This window comes from Callorhinus ursinus, unplaced genomic scaffold (assembly GCF_003265705.2).
Source record: "Callorhinus ursinus isolate GAN/ISIS: 27379988/994484 unplaced genomic scaffold, GSC_fseal_2.0 scaffold19, whole genome shotgun sequence".
Classification (NCBI taxonomy): domain Eukaryota; kingdom Metazoa; phylum Chordata; class Mammalia; order Carnivora; family Otariidae; genus Callorhinus; species Callorhinus ursinus.
In genome coordinates, this window is record NW_027397081.1 from 3794063 (window position 1) to 3806361 (window position 12299).

The window sequence follows — 12299 nt, forward strand, 5'->3', positions numbered from 1 at the left end:
CTGCCCCCTCTGTATGATATCTGCCCCCCTCTATGATATCTGCCCCCCTCTCTATGATATCTGCCTTTTTTCCTAGTTCACTTGTTTCATACAAATGGATGGACTTCTTAAAACACAACAAGTGCATTTGCTTTTTGGTGCCATCTCTTCTCAGCTTTTTCCTCCCTATTAAAAAAGCAACAGTGTTTTTTTCTTTTTTCCTTTCTTGATCCTAAAATACTAGCAATGCATTCTTCTCATGCCCTTTATGTCTTTAGTAAGTTCTCCTTTATTTCTTGTTTTTATTCTCTTTACAAAACAAAACAAACAAAATGATTTGGTGGCTTTCTCTACTCAAAGGTGTGCTTGGTCCATGCAGGGGAGGAGGTACATTCCTGTTTGGTTTTGCACCCTGCTTAAGCACCTTCATTTCCGTCAGCCTCCCCATCCCAGTGGTGAGGGTGTAAGCCTGTCCATAAGTCTATTTTGTCACGTCTTTCAAGAATGTATTGCAAGGCTGTTAATTTATATAATTTATATGTCTCGTGTACATCTTTCTGATGAAGGTTTTTAACCAGGTTCTCTACCATTGAAAGGTTCTTTGTTAGGATTTATCTTCTTTATCTCATCCACGTTTCAGCCTCTCTTTTCCAGAATGCCGGCTGCTGTGCCTGCTAGTCCTGGGGCCTAAGTTTGCTTCCTGCAATTTGAACTTCAAGTGATTTTTTTTTTCTTTTGCAAGCAGCCAAGCAAGGAGATCACCCTCCATATTCCACAGCACAGAACTACCTCTGGCACAGGCTAAGAATGTGTTCCTCCCCGAAAACTGACCGTATGGATTTCCTGAAGCAGATCATGCAGGTTTTTGGCCATGATTAGCCATTGGTGCTCTGCGGTGCTTCGGGAAAATTGTCTCCTCTTTTCCACGTGTTCAGGAAGTCCCTAGTCAAACTGTACACATGTTCCCTGTTCCTTTTATTTTCAGCTTAAACTTAAGTTACATTTTCTTCTGTTTTTCCTCTGAGTAGTGCTTTTCCTAGCCTGAATAATATTTTCCCAAGGGCTTTGTCTTTTCTCCCAGAGAAGTGAGGGGGAGTCCTCAGAAAGCACATGGCGTGCACTTCACTTCTCCACCCTGGCCCTGGGTTACAGTGGAAATGGGGGTGGGGGGGAGACTCATCACTCCCGCACACATACTCACAATAGGTGGGGGCAGAACGATGCTCGTTCCTATGGAGCGCAGTGACCAGTGTTAAATCAGCAGGTGTTATTTCTGGCATCTTAGATCTAAGGAGTGGTAAACATTCCCACATTCTTCTGAGAAGCCAAACCAACATATACACTTCAGGTCAGCAAACAAATGTGAAATCTCAAGGAGCCCTGCTCGGCATTTCAGAAGAGGCATCCCTGCCCTCCTGGGACAACCACAGCACGTGAGCCAGGGCAGAAGGTGGCAGTCATGCACTTAGCCGCTTATACTTTATCTCTTGCTACTCAGACACAACGAAAAGAGGTCTTGCTTTTCTCAGCTGATGGAAAACTATGCATTCGAATTTCTGTTCTTCAGAGTGTGTTTTCTCCTTTTAAAATCAGAGTGGTAAAGGAGTACCCAAGTGGCTCAGTCGGTTAAGCATCCCACTCTTGATCTCAGCTCAGGTCTTGATCAGGGTCTCAGGGTCCTGAGTTTAAGCCCCACATTGGGCTCCATGCACACTTTAAAAAAAAAAATCAGAAAAAAAAATCAGAGTGGTAAGATTTGGTATACATTCTTTATAATAAAATGATAATAGAAATTTCTGAAGCTAGAATCAATTAATTATCAGTAATTTATTTATCCTTCAGATAGGAGGGTGCTTAATGTCGTAAGCCCAAAGAGCCCCCCGACTGTTTCTGGATTGATAAGATTTTACCATTCACCATTATAATTACTTTCATTTTGTTAGTACACATCTGCTCTGACTTACGATGGAGTCCTTGTGATGGCCGAAACGTTCCGCAATCTTAGAAGACAGAAAATTGATATTTCCAGGAGAGGAAATGCTGGGGATTGTCTTGCAAATCCTGCTGCTCCCTGGGGCCAGGGGATTGACATGGAGAGGACCCTCAAACAGGTAACTCACAATTTTATTTAAGTGCAGTTTATTTCACAGTCCTGTTTAAGTGGCATATTCAAGAAAACGGAATAATTTATCTGAGATTAAATATATATTATTACAATTGCCATTTTAATATATTAAGCCATTATTTTTGAGACATTGCTAAATAAAATACTGAGTAGAATACTATTTATATCTTATGTAGATGCTTAGTCAATATAAACTAGGTTACGCCACAGTACTAGACAGCCCCAAGTCCCAACAGCTATGAATAAGAATGTTTCTCACTCAATCAAACGTTATATTAGGAGGAGTATTCTGTGTATTGTAATCACTCAGGGACCCAGGCTGACAGGAAAGCTACCACCCAAAATGCCACAAAGAGAAATTGAGTTATGGAAGAATTCAAATTGGCGATTAAATGCTGTGGCCCAGTGGGGGCACTCATCACAGCTGTTTACAACTCACTTATTTTAGTCACATAGGTCTACCTAACTACAAGGGCTCCGGGAAGTACAGCCTGTCTTGGGACCAGAAAGTACAAGATCCAGAAATATTTTTTAAACACTGCTAATGACTACCTCAGTGGACCTTTAAACTGCCTTGTAACCTTGGATTAAGTAATTTGTTTATTTTGCTCTGTTTGGGTTATACTAACATATTTTTCAAATGATTAATGGAATATGTATATATTTTTAATATTAATATTTTAAACATTCTGAAATATCCTGAGTTCAGATCCTAAGTAAAAATGAATTAAAAGGAAATTTGGAATAAAGTAAACTTGAATTTTTTAATATATTTATATTTTGAACTTCTTAATTTTAATATTATCAAGGAGAAATATGATCCACTGTGATTAGCAGGACTACTTAATATATTATGTGAACACATAAATAGAACCAAAAAGTAACTATGAATGAACCATATTTCCTTTCCTATAGGCACACTTCAGTATTGAGGAAGTATGCTTTATCACACAACAAAAAAAACATATTCCTCTTTCAAGTATACAGCAGAATTGCTTCTATCCCTTTGATTTACGTCTTTCAGCTTATATCCCAGAAGCTCAAATACCCTTTGGTTTTTTAGTGAGTTATGTATAGTTTATAGTTCCAAACCCAATGTGTTGTCATAAGCCTAGCAGATGAAGTCAAGATTTCTGTAAGCAAAGTGGCCCATGGAATATATGTATGGATTTTATTTTTCATTCATAGGTTCGCATTCAAGGACTGACAGGGAATGTTCAATTTGACCACTATGGACGCAGGGTCAATTATACAATGGATGTGTTTGAGCTGAAGAGCACGGGGCCCAGAAAGGTGAGCTACACTCAACCTGTTTTCTTAGTTTGCATTTGATATTCTTAAAGGCTTACAGGTAAAAGGTAGCTGGATATTCTGCATTTGTTTTTAAATGTGAGTACTTACGAATTGTATTTTTTTATAATCTGTGCTGAAATAAATTCTTGTGTCATATAATTGATATGTAATGGTGTGCCAAAGCTGAAACAAACTAATTTATATACTGTTTACATCCTTTATCCAAAGTGGAAGCAATATTAAAAAAATAAAATAAAATAAAACTTAGCAAAAAGAATCCCAAAAAACAAAATGTACTCTGCAGGAAAGTACATCTTGCAGGTTGAGAGACCTACTCACCTCCATGCAGTCATTTATGAAATCATCAGAGAGAACAAAGGAAGCTACTTCTAAGGAGTGGGCATACTGAGAACTGACTAAATGTTCTTGAAATAAGCAAGTAAACACATTCCAATGAGCAAAAGAAAGAGAAGGTAGAAGATGAGATTATTAAGATTATCATTTTGCTAGTGGGGGAGAGAAGTACCTGAGAAACTCTAATTGAGGGGACAAGGAGGTTGGGTGGGAAGCTGACAGATTCCTGGATTTCGAGAGTTAACTCCGCTGGTGGTAGGATGTGACTAGGCAGATCTGTGGTCTTCCAAACATCCAAAAAGTACTGGATGTAATGGAACCATACGATCCCACCCCGGTAATTGGCATCGACATTTTATACCTAACATATGTAATGTTTAACATTCCTTTTCTGTAGGATTAGCTAGGATGCTCAAGGAAAAACATGTTCAGTTACCTTATCTAAAAATTCTGTCCAACGTTTGGCTGTTTTAAAAAACTTTCTCATATGTGATTTCCTGTTACAGTGTAATAATGATAGCTGTAATTTATGAAATGTCTGCTGTGTCCCAAACACTGGACTTGGTGTAATTTAATCCTCACAACAAACCTGTAATGCGAGTACCATTAGCTCCCTTTTTCCAATAAGAAAATTATAGTCCAGCAGGTTATAGTTACTTGTCTAAGGCTCGTAAATGAGAAAACAAGGATTTTAATTCAGGTGTGTCTGTCTCCGGAATGGTTCTGCATCATCATTCCATCCGAGTAGAACCTGCTCTAAAGGAATTTACTTTCTGGTGGGGTAGAATACAAGTTCCGTGACAGTTAAAGAGAAGACATGTGGAGATTCTAAAGAGGAAGAGATTACTAGCAGCTGGGAGAAAACAAATCAAAGAAGGCTTCATGGAGGAGGTAGGATTTAACGTTCGCCAGGTAGGCACGGAAGCTGGAAGCTGCAAGAACTTGAAGTGAGTCAGGGAGGGAGGACAGCTGAAGTCACAGATGGGAAGTGTCAGAGGCTCTCCTGGTTACGTTTTGCTCCAGTCTGTTATGGGACACGCTTTTGTGTGCGCAAGAAGGAAAGATTTGGAGCTGCCGAGAAAACCATCCCTAGCTTTTCAGCCTCTCAGTGCGGGCTGCCAGCTAATTAATGCAGGGATGCTGCAGCGCACCTGAGCCAGCTCAGGGAGGGCAGGAGACAGGTGCTGGGGAGCAGTGCTGCCCGACGGGCCCCCCTAAAGACACTGCCTGCAGCAGGGCAATGAGATGTGCTCCCAGAAGAAATGTACTGAATTCCATATCCACACTGACTTTACCCATTCTGTCCACACACGGCCCGCAACAGGAAAGAAGGAGGCCCATTTGGGGCAAAATCCTTCTGGCCGCTCTGGAGCGGACTCTCCAGGTCCCTCAAAACACGGGCTCACTGGCAGGTGGAGGCAGGACCTTCCTGCCACACGCCAGACATTGCAAAATTAGCCACTTAAACAGAAGCTTCCTGAAATGCAAAAGACAGTCCCATACTTCACAAAACAGTAAGTACCAAAAGCAAAATGACTTCTCTATAAAAGAAAGAATAATGTAAAAAGGAGACTGGTGGTAATGAGTGGTAATAGCAAGTGAGTTATTTATGACACTGAATCCTGCCATGGCCTGTTGGTAATGACAATTAAGGTTTTTTTAAAGGGAAGCTAAAGAGCGAGTGGGGGGAGTGAGGAATGTCTTCACACTCAGCTGACACCCATCTGAGACTCTTGAAAGAAATATGAAGTGTAAAATTGTGTAAACTCATCCGTCTTTGTTTTTCTGTGGCAGCGATCAACTTGGGCATTCTGTCAGGAATATTAAACTTAAAAATGAGCTACCACGAGAAACACGCTGCTGATGAAACTCAGCAGTATGTCTGGAAAGGGAGCAATCGCTCTTGCCAGCAAGGGAGTTGTCTCTGAAAATAGATCAGAGTCTGCCCGTCAGATCGTCTGACTGCTGTAGCAGGAGCCCTGATGCAGGGACTCGTTCTAGCTCTTTCCGAAGTCCTGGCTCCTAAGTGGGGTGGAGTCTTCCCAGCCCAGTGACCCCCAGGGAATGCCCCAGAACCGGATGCGCATGCTTTCAGGAACTCTCAATGGTAAAAATTTTATGTACTGAGAGCAGGTGATAGGCCAAACACAGACATGGAAAATTGATGTGCATTTTTATATATAATCCTCACAACAACCTGAAAGTGAGATAAATCTCTTCTCATTTTAAAGAAGAGGAAAAAAGTAAGACTCAGAGATACCGAGGAACCTGCCCAGGGATGTTCAGCTCAAAAGACATGGAGGGGGGCTGGGAACCAGGGCTCACCTAGCTCCAGAGCTCATTCTCTTGATTGCTATGAGATACCATCAGACCCGGAGCCCATAAGAGTTCTTTTTAGGGCTGGTATGGGAATTAAGCCATATTGGGGGGGTGCAGGTCTGGTCCTATCAGCCCTCCAAGGAGCAAGCTTTGAGTAGAACAGGGGCTCCTCCTGAACACAATCCCTACATTGCAGGCAAGGGCCACTGTAAACACAGAGGTATCTACTCAGAGTGTGGTGGTATTTACGCAGAATTCACCTTTAGGAGTCCAAAGAAGACAAATATGTTCCTGACATCCCTGCCAGTTGAGTGATTTAAACACTTCCATATTTTTGCTCCAGCATTACAAAAGTATCCTTCACCCAATTTCTGTCTCTAGGAAAAATGCCTACTTCCCTGTCTGACTAAATAGACCAGGCATGCAAAGAGTTCTTAGTACATTGTAAAATGATGTGAAGAACTAGAGAGAGAAACCCCATCTCACGTGAGGTGTTCTGGTCCAAACTTTAGGATTCCTTTCTTTGGGAAGTGACTCTCTGACACCCTTCCCAGTGTGTCTGTGGCCCAGTGGGATCTGGCATGAATGGTCCCATACCCCAACCACGTTTTTTTCACAGAATTTCAAGTAAATATAAGGCAAACAGATACAGTTAGGTAAAATTTTGCTCTTTAATTTGTCAACACTTCTAAATCATTTATCTTTTAAGGGTAGATAGTCGTGAAGCTGTTTTAAATGCAAAATGTCAAGGTCTTGCCAACATCTGAGGACTTTTCAGAATGTCCCAAATCTGTGGTTTTTCTGTTGTGGGAACTCATTAAAAAAGAAAAATGCCTTTCCCAGAGAATGGGCTGCTGAGACCTGGAGGGCGGCTGCCTCATAACCAAGTACTAAGCTGTAAAACCTATTTTCATGTCATATAAACCATCATGAGGAAAGGAGAATCAACAGGACGCAACGGACATGTTTTGTATTGTTTTTATTTTGTAAGTACATGTAGGAATCGAGGCTGCATGAGGGTGTATGTACGTCTCAAAGGCATACCTGTGTTTAAATTTACTTTTTCACTGAGTTATTAAATAAATGTCAGCTACCAATAGATTCATATGGACACTTGAAAACTATTGCTGAACTGATAGATGTTCATAATTTCAAATCAAACTAACAACTACAGCAAACCATATTAATGAAAATTCACTTCCTCCATCTATTCTGTGACTATATATACAACATTTGTGAATAACACAGTACCTCTTGCTGACACGTTAATGCTTACTTTATTTCAATACGTTCACAAATACTAACACAACAGTCAAGAAAGTTGGAGGAAGCAGGAGAGACTTCCAAAAACATATTAGAACCAACAGTGAATACAGACCCGTAAGCACTTACATATATTTTATCGGAGACAGGAGTTTTATCAACTATATCCAGAAATTCAAGAAAGAAGTTTGGCACGCGTTCAGTGGACACACACTTGGGGAGGTCGTGGAGGTTGGCAGCCGAGTGTGTGGACTTGGTGTCTTACAGAACTGTTTTGAATTCCGGCCCCTCTGGAGTGTGACCCCCTCGTGCGGTGGATATAACCTGCTAGGTCCTCATCTCCAAAGTGTGGGTCCCTGTTACACCTACCTCTACATTTGCTGTGTGTATAAACTTTGAGATGCATATTTAGATGCTCTGCCCCAGAGCAAGCAGTCAAGTGGTAGGCATTCCTAGTACTTAGTAGTCGGCATGATACAAAGAACCCTAAATTTCCGTTAGGACCCCATTAGAGTTTACTGCTTTGTAAAGTACTTAACTAAGTACTTAATATATTTTATGGAGAGGACGTTGTTTCACCTCTAAGTGAGAAAGTAATGTAAGGATTTAAAAATAAAAAAATACAAATTTAAGTGTAATCTTCACAAGTGAAAATATTGTTCATTAATATTAACCTCAGATGTATTTAGCATTTTAGAAATGGTCAGATTTTTACCCAGTGGCTGGGTTATGTAAAACCCCAAACTATTTCTCTATTGCCTTATATATGCAAATCTTTTTGGTTAAAAATATCCTATACATACTCCCTTTATGGTAAAACCTATTAACATCATTGATAAAATCGTGTAAATTAATTTTAGAGGGTACAGTCAATCCCACTAGAAGAGAGGATCAATGTAAAATGGTATATTCCATCTGTATCCATATTCTTTTTTGAACGTCTCCTTCCCCGATGTCTTGGCTTCTCCAAGACTGTAAATTATGAAGTTGCCAAATGTACAACCAAGCAGTATCATTAACGTCAGAAAAACTGGCTCATCTTCAATTAAAAAAAAATTCCAAAACCTCCTTTTTGTCTCCTTTTTATATTTGTTTGCTTACTTATTAATACCCCTCATGGTCCCAAAAATGACTAGAGAGAACTGTTCTAAGATGTGTTTTCAAGAATTTTCTCTGTTTGGCAGGTTGGTTACTGGAATGATATGGATAAATTGGTCTTGATTCAAGATGTACCCACTCTTGGCAATGACACGGCAGCTATTGAGAACAGAACAGTGGTTGTAACCACAATTATGGTAAGTTTTGGTCTATGCTTTATGCTGTTTCGTCTTGTCCACAGGCAACTTTAATCCCCCAGCTATGGCGAACGGGGTAAAAGCTGCATTGTAGCTGGGGTGGTATGCATGTTCTGATCCACAAAAGTCTGTTGAGGCTTTGAATAGGTTTGCCCTGAGCTTTGAATACATTCAGTACTTTTATTTGTATTATCTTTCGTTGCAATGTTGTTCTTGGAAAGATGCTCACGTGTTAAAAATGGAAACTGTCACTCTCTAGTTAAAAATGGATGAAATGCTAACATTCCAAAGGACAAAAGAATGAACATGAAGAATCAGCAACCTGTCACATAAAAACATCTGGTAGTAAACACCCTATTATTGTTGTTACCATGTTTTTTATGACATCAATGTAATAATAGTTAATAGTGTCAAAACTGATCACTTTCAAGTAGTTTAATCATTGGATAATGATTTGCATTGTCTGTTTATAATAGTGGGGATATGAATGTAAAGATTTTAATGAACATGTTTTATACAACTAAATGCTTTAGAAATAAATTTTGTTCTCTATTTATTTTTGATGTGAAAAGGATGTTGTGCACCGATTATTTTTCTCATTGACCAATGACAAATACACAATACAATTTATTGGACTTCTCCTAACACTTAAGGAAAGTATGATTGCTCCATCCTGTCATATCATAAAGTGAAAACTAAATTTTAAGGAAGTGTTTTCAAAGAGATCCTCAAGAAATTACCTTTTCAATCATAGAATATTACTGAAGTCAACCACGCCCTTTCGAGTCCATGCTGGTCAAAGGAGATCAATAATCGGTACCTATAGCTTCAGCTCCCTGTCTCGTTAGGCAGAACACGTTTTTAATTATTTATGAAGCCCTTACTCTAAATAAAGTGGGAGTACTTTATGTCAGTTTCTAGCTTATGTAATTGTGGTTTTTAGTAACGTGAAGTTATTTCCAAAAATTTGGGCACCGAGGTCAAAGCATGAAAATGCCAGAGAGAAGCATTCATATGTTACCATGAGTGTTCTCTGTGTCACATCCCCAGCTAGCAATGTCATGTTACTCCACCAAGCCTTGATGGGAAGTTGATGGTTTTAGAATGCAACCCAACCAACAGCAGTTTTTGTGTAAGAGTGCAAAATGCACTCCTTCTAGCTTAATTTTGTAATAGTTGCATGGGACTTTTGAAAAGCAGTATATATATATATATATGTGTGTGTGTGTGTGTATATATATATATATATATATATATATTTCTTTTCCTAAAAAGACACAATAATGGAAAGTCATACTTCAGTACAGTCCTCCTCTTTTCAGCCTCTGATGAAGAATCCTATTTTAAGAAATTGATCAAGAAAGAAATGAGTTCCACGCTGTTCGACCATTCCTAACTAAGGCTCAAGTCTTGTTCTCCTGTGTAGTAAATTTAAGCTAATTTTTCATGTGGGATTCTTCTTGGATGACCAACTCTGGACTACCAGAAAAAAAAAATTTTTTTAAGTTCTGTGACTTTCCTGAGATACTAGAACAAAAGAAGAATTAATCCTCATCTTAAGAAAATATATAGATGTTGACAGAGAATCACTTAGCAATTCTGACATAGCAGCTCCCCTCTCCTGAAATGAGGTCATTGTACATAAAGGTGGAATTATATCACTCCTAATTCCAAGTGAAGGTTTTCTAAAAGTAAATATCTATGAATTTGTGTGCTTGATTCTGAATATACACAATTGTTTTCTTTAAAGGTTTTTTGAAATTTTGCCTGTTCTATGTGAAGTTAAGTGTCTGAATGTGCATTACAGGTATAATGTAGAGAATCTCCTTTCCATCCCTATTTTAAAGGGGCTGGAGATATAATTCTTAAAACCAAAATACTGAATCAGTTTGCAAGCATGGCTCGTTTTCAGAAAGCATGCTACCAAAAAATCAGTTAAAATGATTGAGAAATTCAATTGTTTCCTTTATACATAAAGAATATTCTGTAAAGCTGTTGTTTGACAGTGGTATCATCAATATTTTTGCTATCAAAATAGTGCAATACTAGTATTTGTCTTTTGTATAAAAATGTAATCTTCGTAAAATAATACCTCTTTGGGCTTTGCAATTGCATAATCATTCAGTGATTAAAAAAAGAATACTAGAATCCTTTCCCTAAACATGTTCCTTGTATTTGCTTTTGTTGAGAATGGTCATCCGGGACCTATGACAGTTCCACCATCTCATTCACGTTGAAAGAAATATGATTCCTTGTAGACAAATGAGATATTGGCACCTGCGTGTAATAATCTCCCAAATTCAACTGAAAACTCCCAACACAGATGGAGCTGGTTAGACCCCATAATATGTGCAAGACAGCTATCTAGACACAGAAGGTTGAGAGTGTTGCTGTCCTGGAAATCATTCACTTTGATCAAAACTGATATGGCCTTGCTGTTCTTCCCATTTGTCTTTCCTTGGTGTATGTTGTTATTTATATGTTGATACATTGTAATGATATATGCTGTTAAATAAAATTGATTGAGAAATTCATTTATTCATCCATAAATATTTCTTAAGCGTCTGCTGTGTGCTGGGCTCCACTGTAAGCCCAGGGACATGCTAGAGAACAAGACCGACGACAATCCTGCGCTCAAATGAGTTTATATTCCAGTGAAAGAAGCAGACAACAAACAATAGATAATGTAGACTAGATATCATGCTTAAGTAAAAAGTGGCTCAGCTTTCTGTACTGTTGAAATTTATTTTTTTCTTGTAACAGTATTGTCTACCTATGACGTGAGCCTCGTTTTAATGGCTCATTTATTCCACCTGAATACAGTCATGCTGCATATAACTTGGCTAAATCTCAATAAAAAGTAAAACTGGCAGCATCATCCCATGAGGATCATGACTGCAAGGTTGAAAGGTCTCAGGTTTTGAGTTCAGATGCTATTTTCTGTCTTTAAGACGTAGTGACTAGAAATTTGATAAAGCCTGTAATTGTATATGAGACTGTGAGTCATACTAACATTCTGCATTCTCGGTAATAACTTCTGTGGGCAGCGGAAGGCAGCCAGGTCTGTGCCGTGTGGTTTGCATTCCCACAGCCGTTGAGGAGAAGGCAGCGAGCAGGGGGAGACGTGTAATCTCACTGGCTGCCGAACTCTCCGGGAAAGCAGCGATAAAGCAGTATTTCAGCCAAGCCCATTTTCCCCCAAATGTTCAGGACTGAAGCTAAACGGTGCTTATGATGCATTCCTCAGCTAAGAAGCTATTTCTTACCATCTTGTGAACGTAACAATCCTTTAGGAAGATTTTCCATAAATCCCCATTTATTCACTGCATAATTATGTTACAAACCTGAAAGCAGTTTTACTTACCACACTCGATCTTTCCAGAGGTTACTTTTTTTAGACCTTTTCATTAGATGTTTGAAATTTTATCTTCTCTATGCAGAATTTTATAGGTGCACTCCACGTACATACATGTGTATATACAATACACATGTATATTTTTATATCATATATACATATGTACATGTATATACAAAAATAGATATACTTATTTTCTTCCTTGCACTGAGTATTTCCCCCATACATACACCTGCCTCCAAAGGGCTTAGCACTCAACTAGTTTTGAAATACCTTATTTTGAATAAATTTAAAACTGTGCAGCCATCCAATTTGC

At 38.9% G+C, this 12299-nt stretch overlaps 1 protein-coding gene across 10 annotated transcripts in view; it reads left to right on the forward strand.

The window, feature by feature from the left end:
* GRIA4 (glutamate ionotropic receptor AMPA type subunit 4) overlaps positions 1-12299 on the forward strand; it is a 384695-nt gene that overhangs the window by 315114 nt on the left and 57282 nt on the right. For 9 of the 10 annotated variants that reach the window (XM_025893767.2, XM_073903663.1, XM_073903664.1 and 6 more), the window contains 3 exons: positions 1923-2090; positions 3293-3397; positions 8518-8628. In XM_025893767.2, the coding sequence (XP_025749552.1) occupies positions 1923-2090; positions 3293-3397; positions 8518-8628 (384 nt within the window). Of the gene's footprint in view, positions 1-1922; positions 2091-3292; positions 3398-8517; positions 8629-9950; positions 11146-12299 lie in introns of those variants that run through there. The other variant, XM_073903668.1, reaches the window with a different exon arrangement.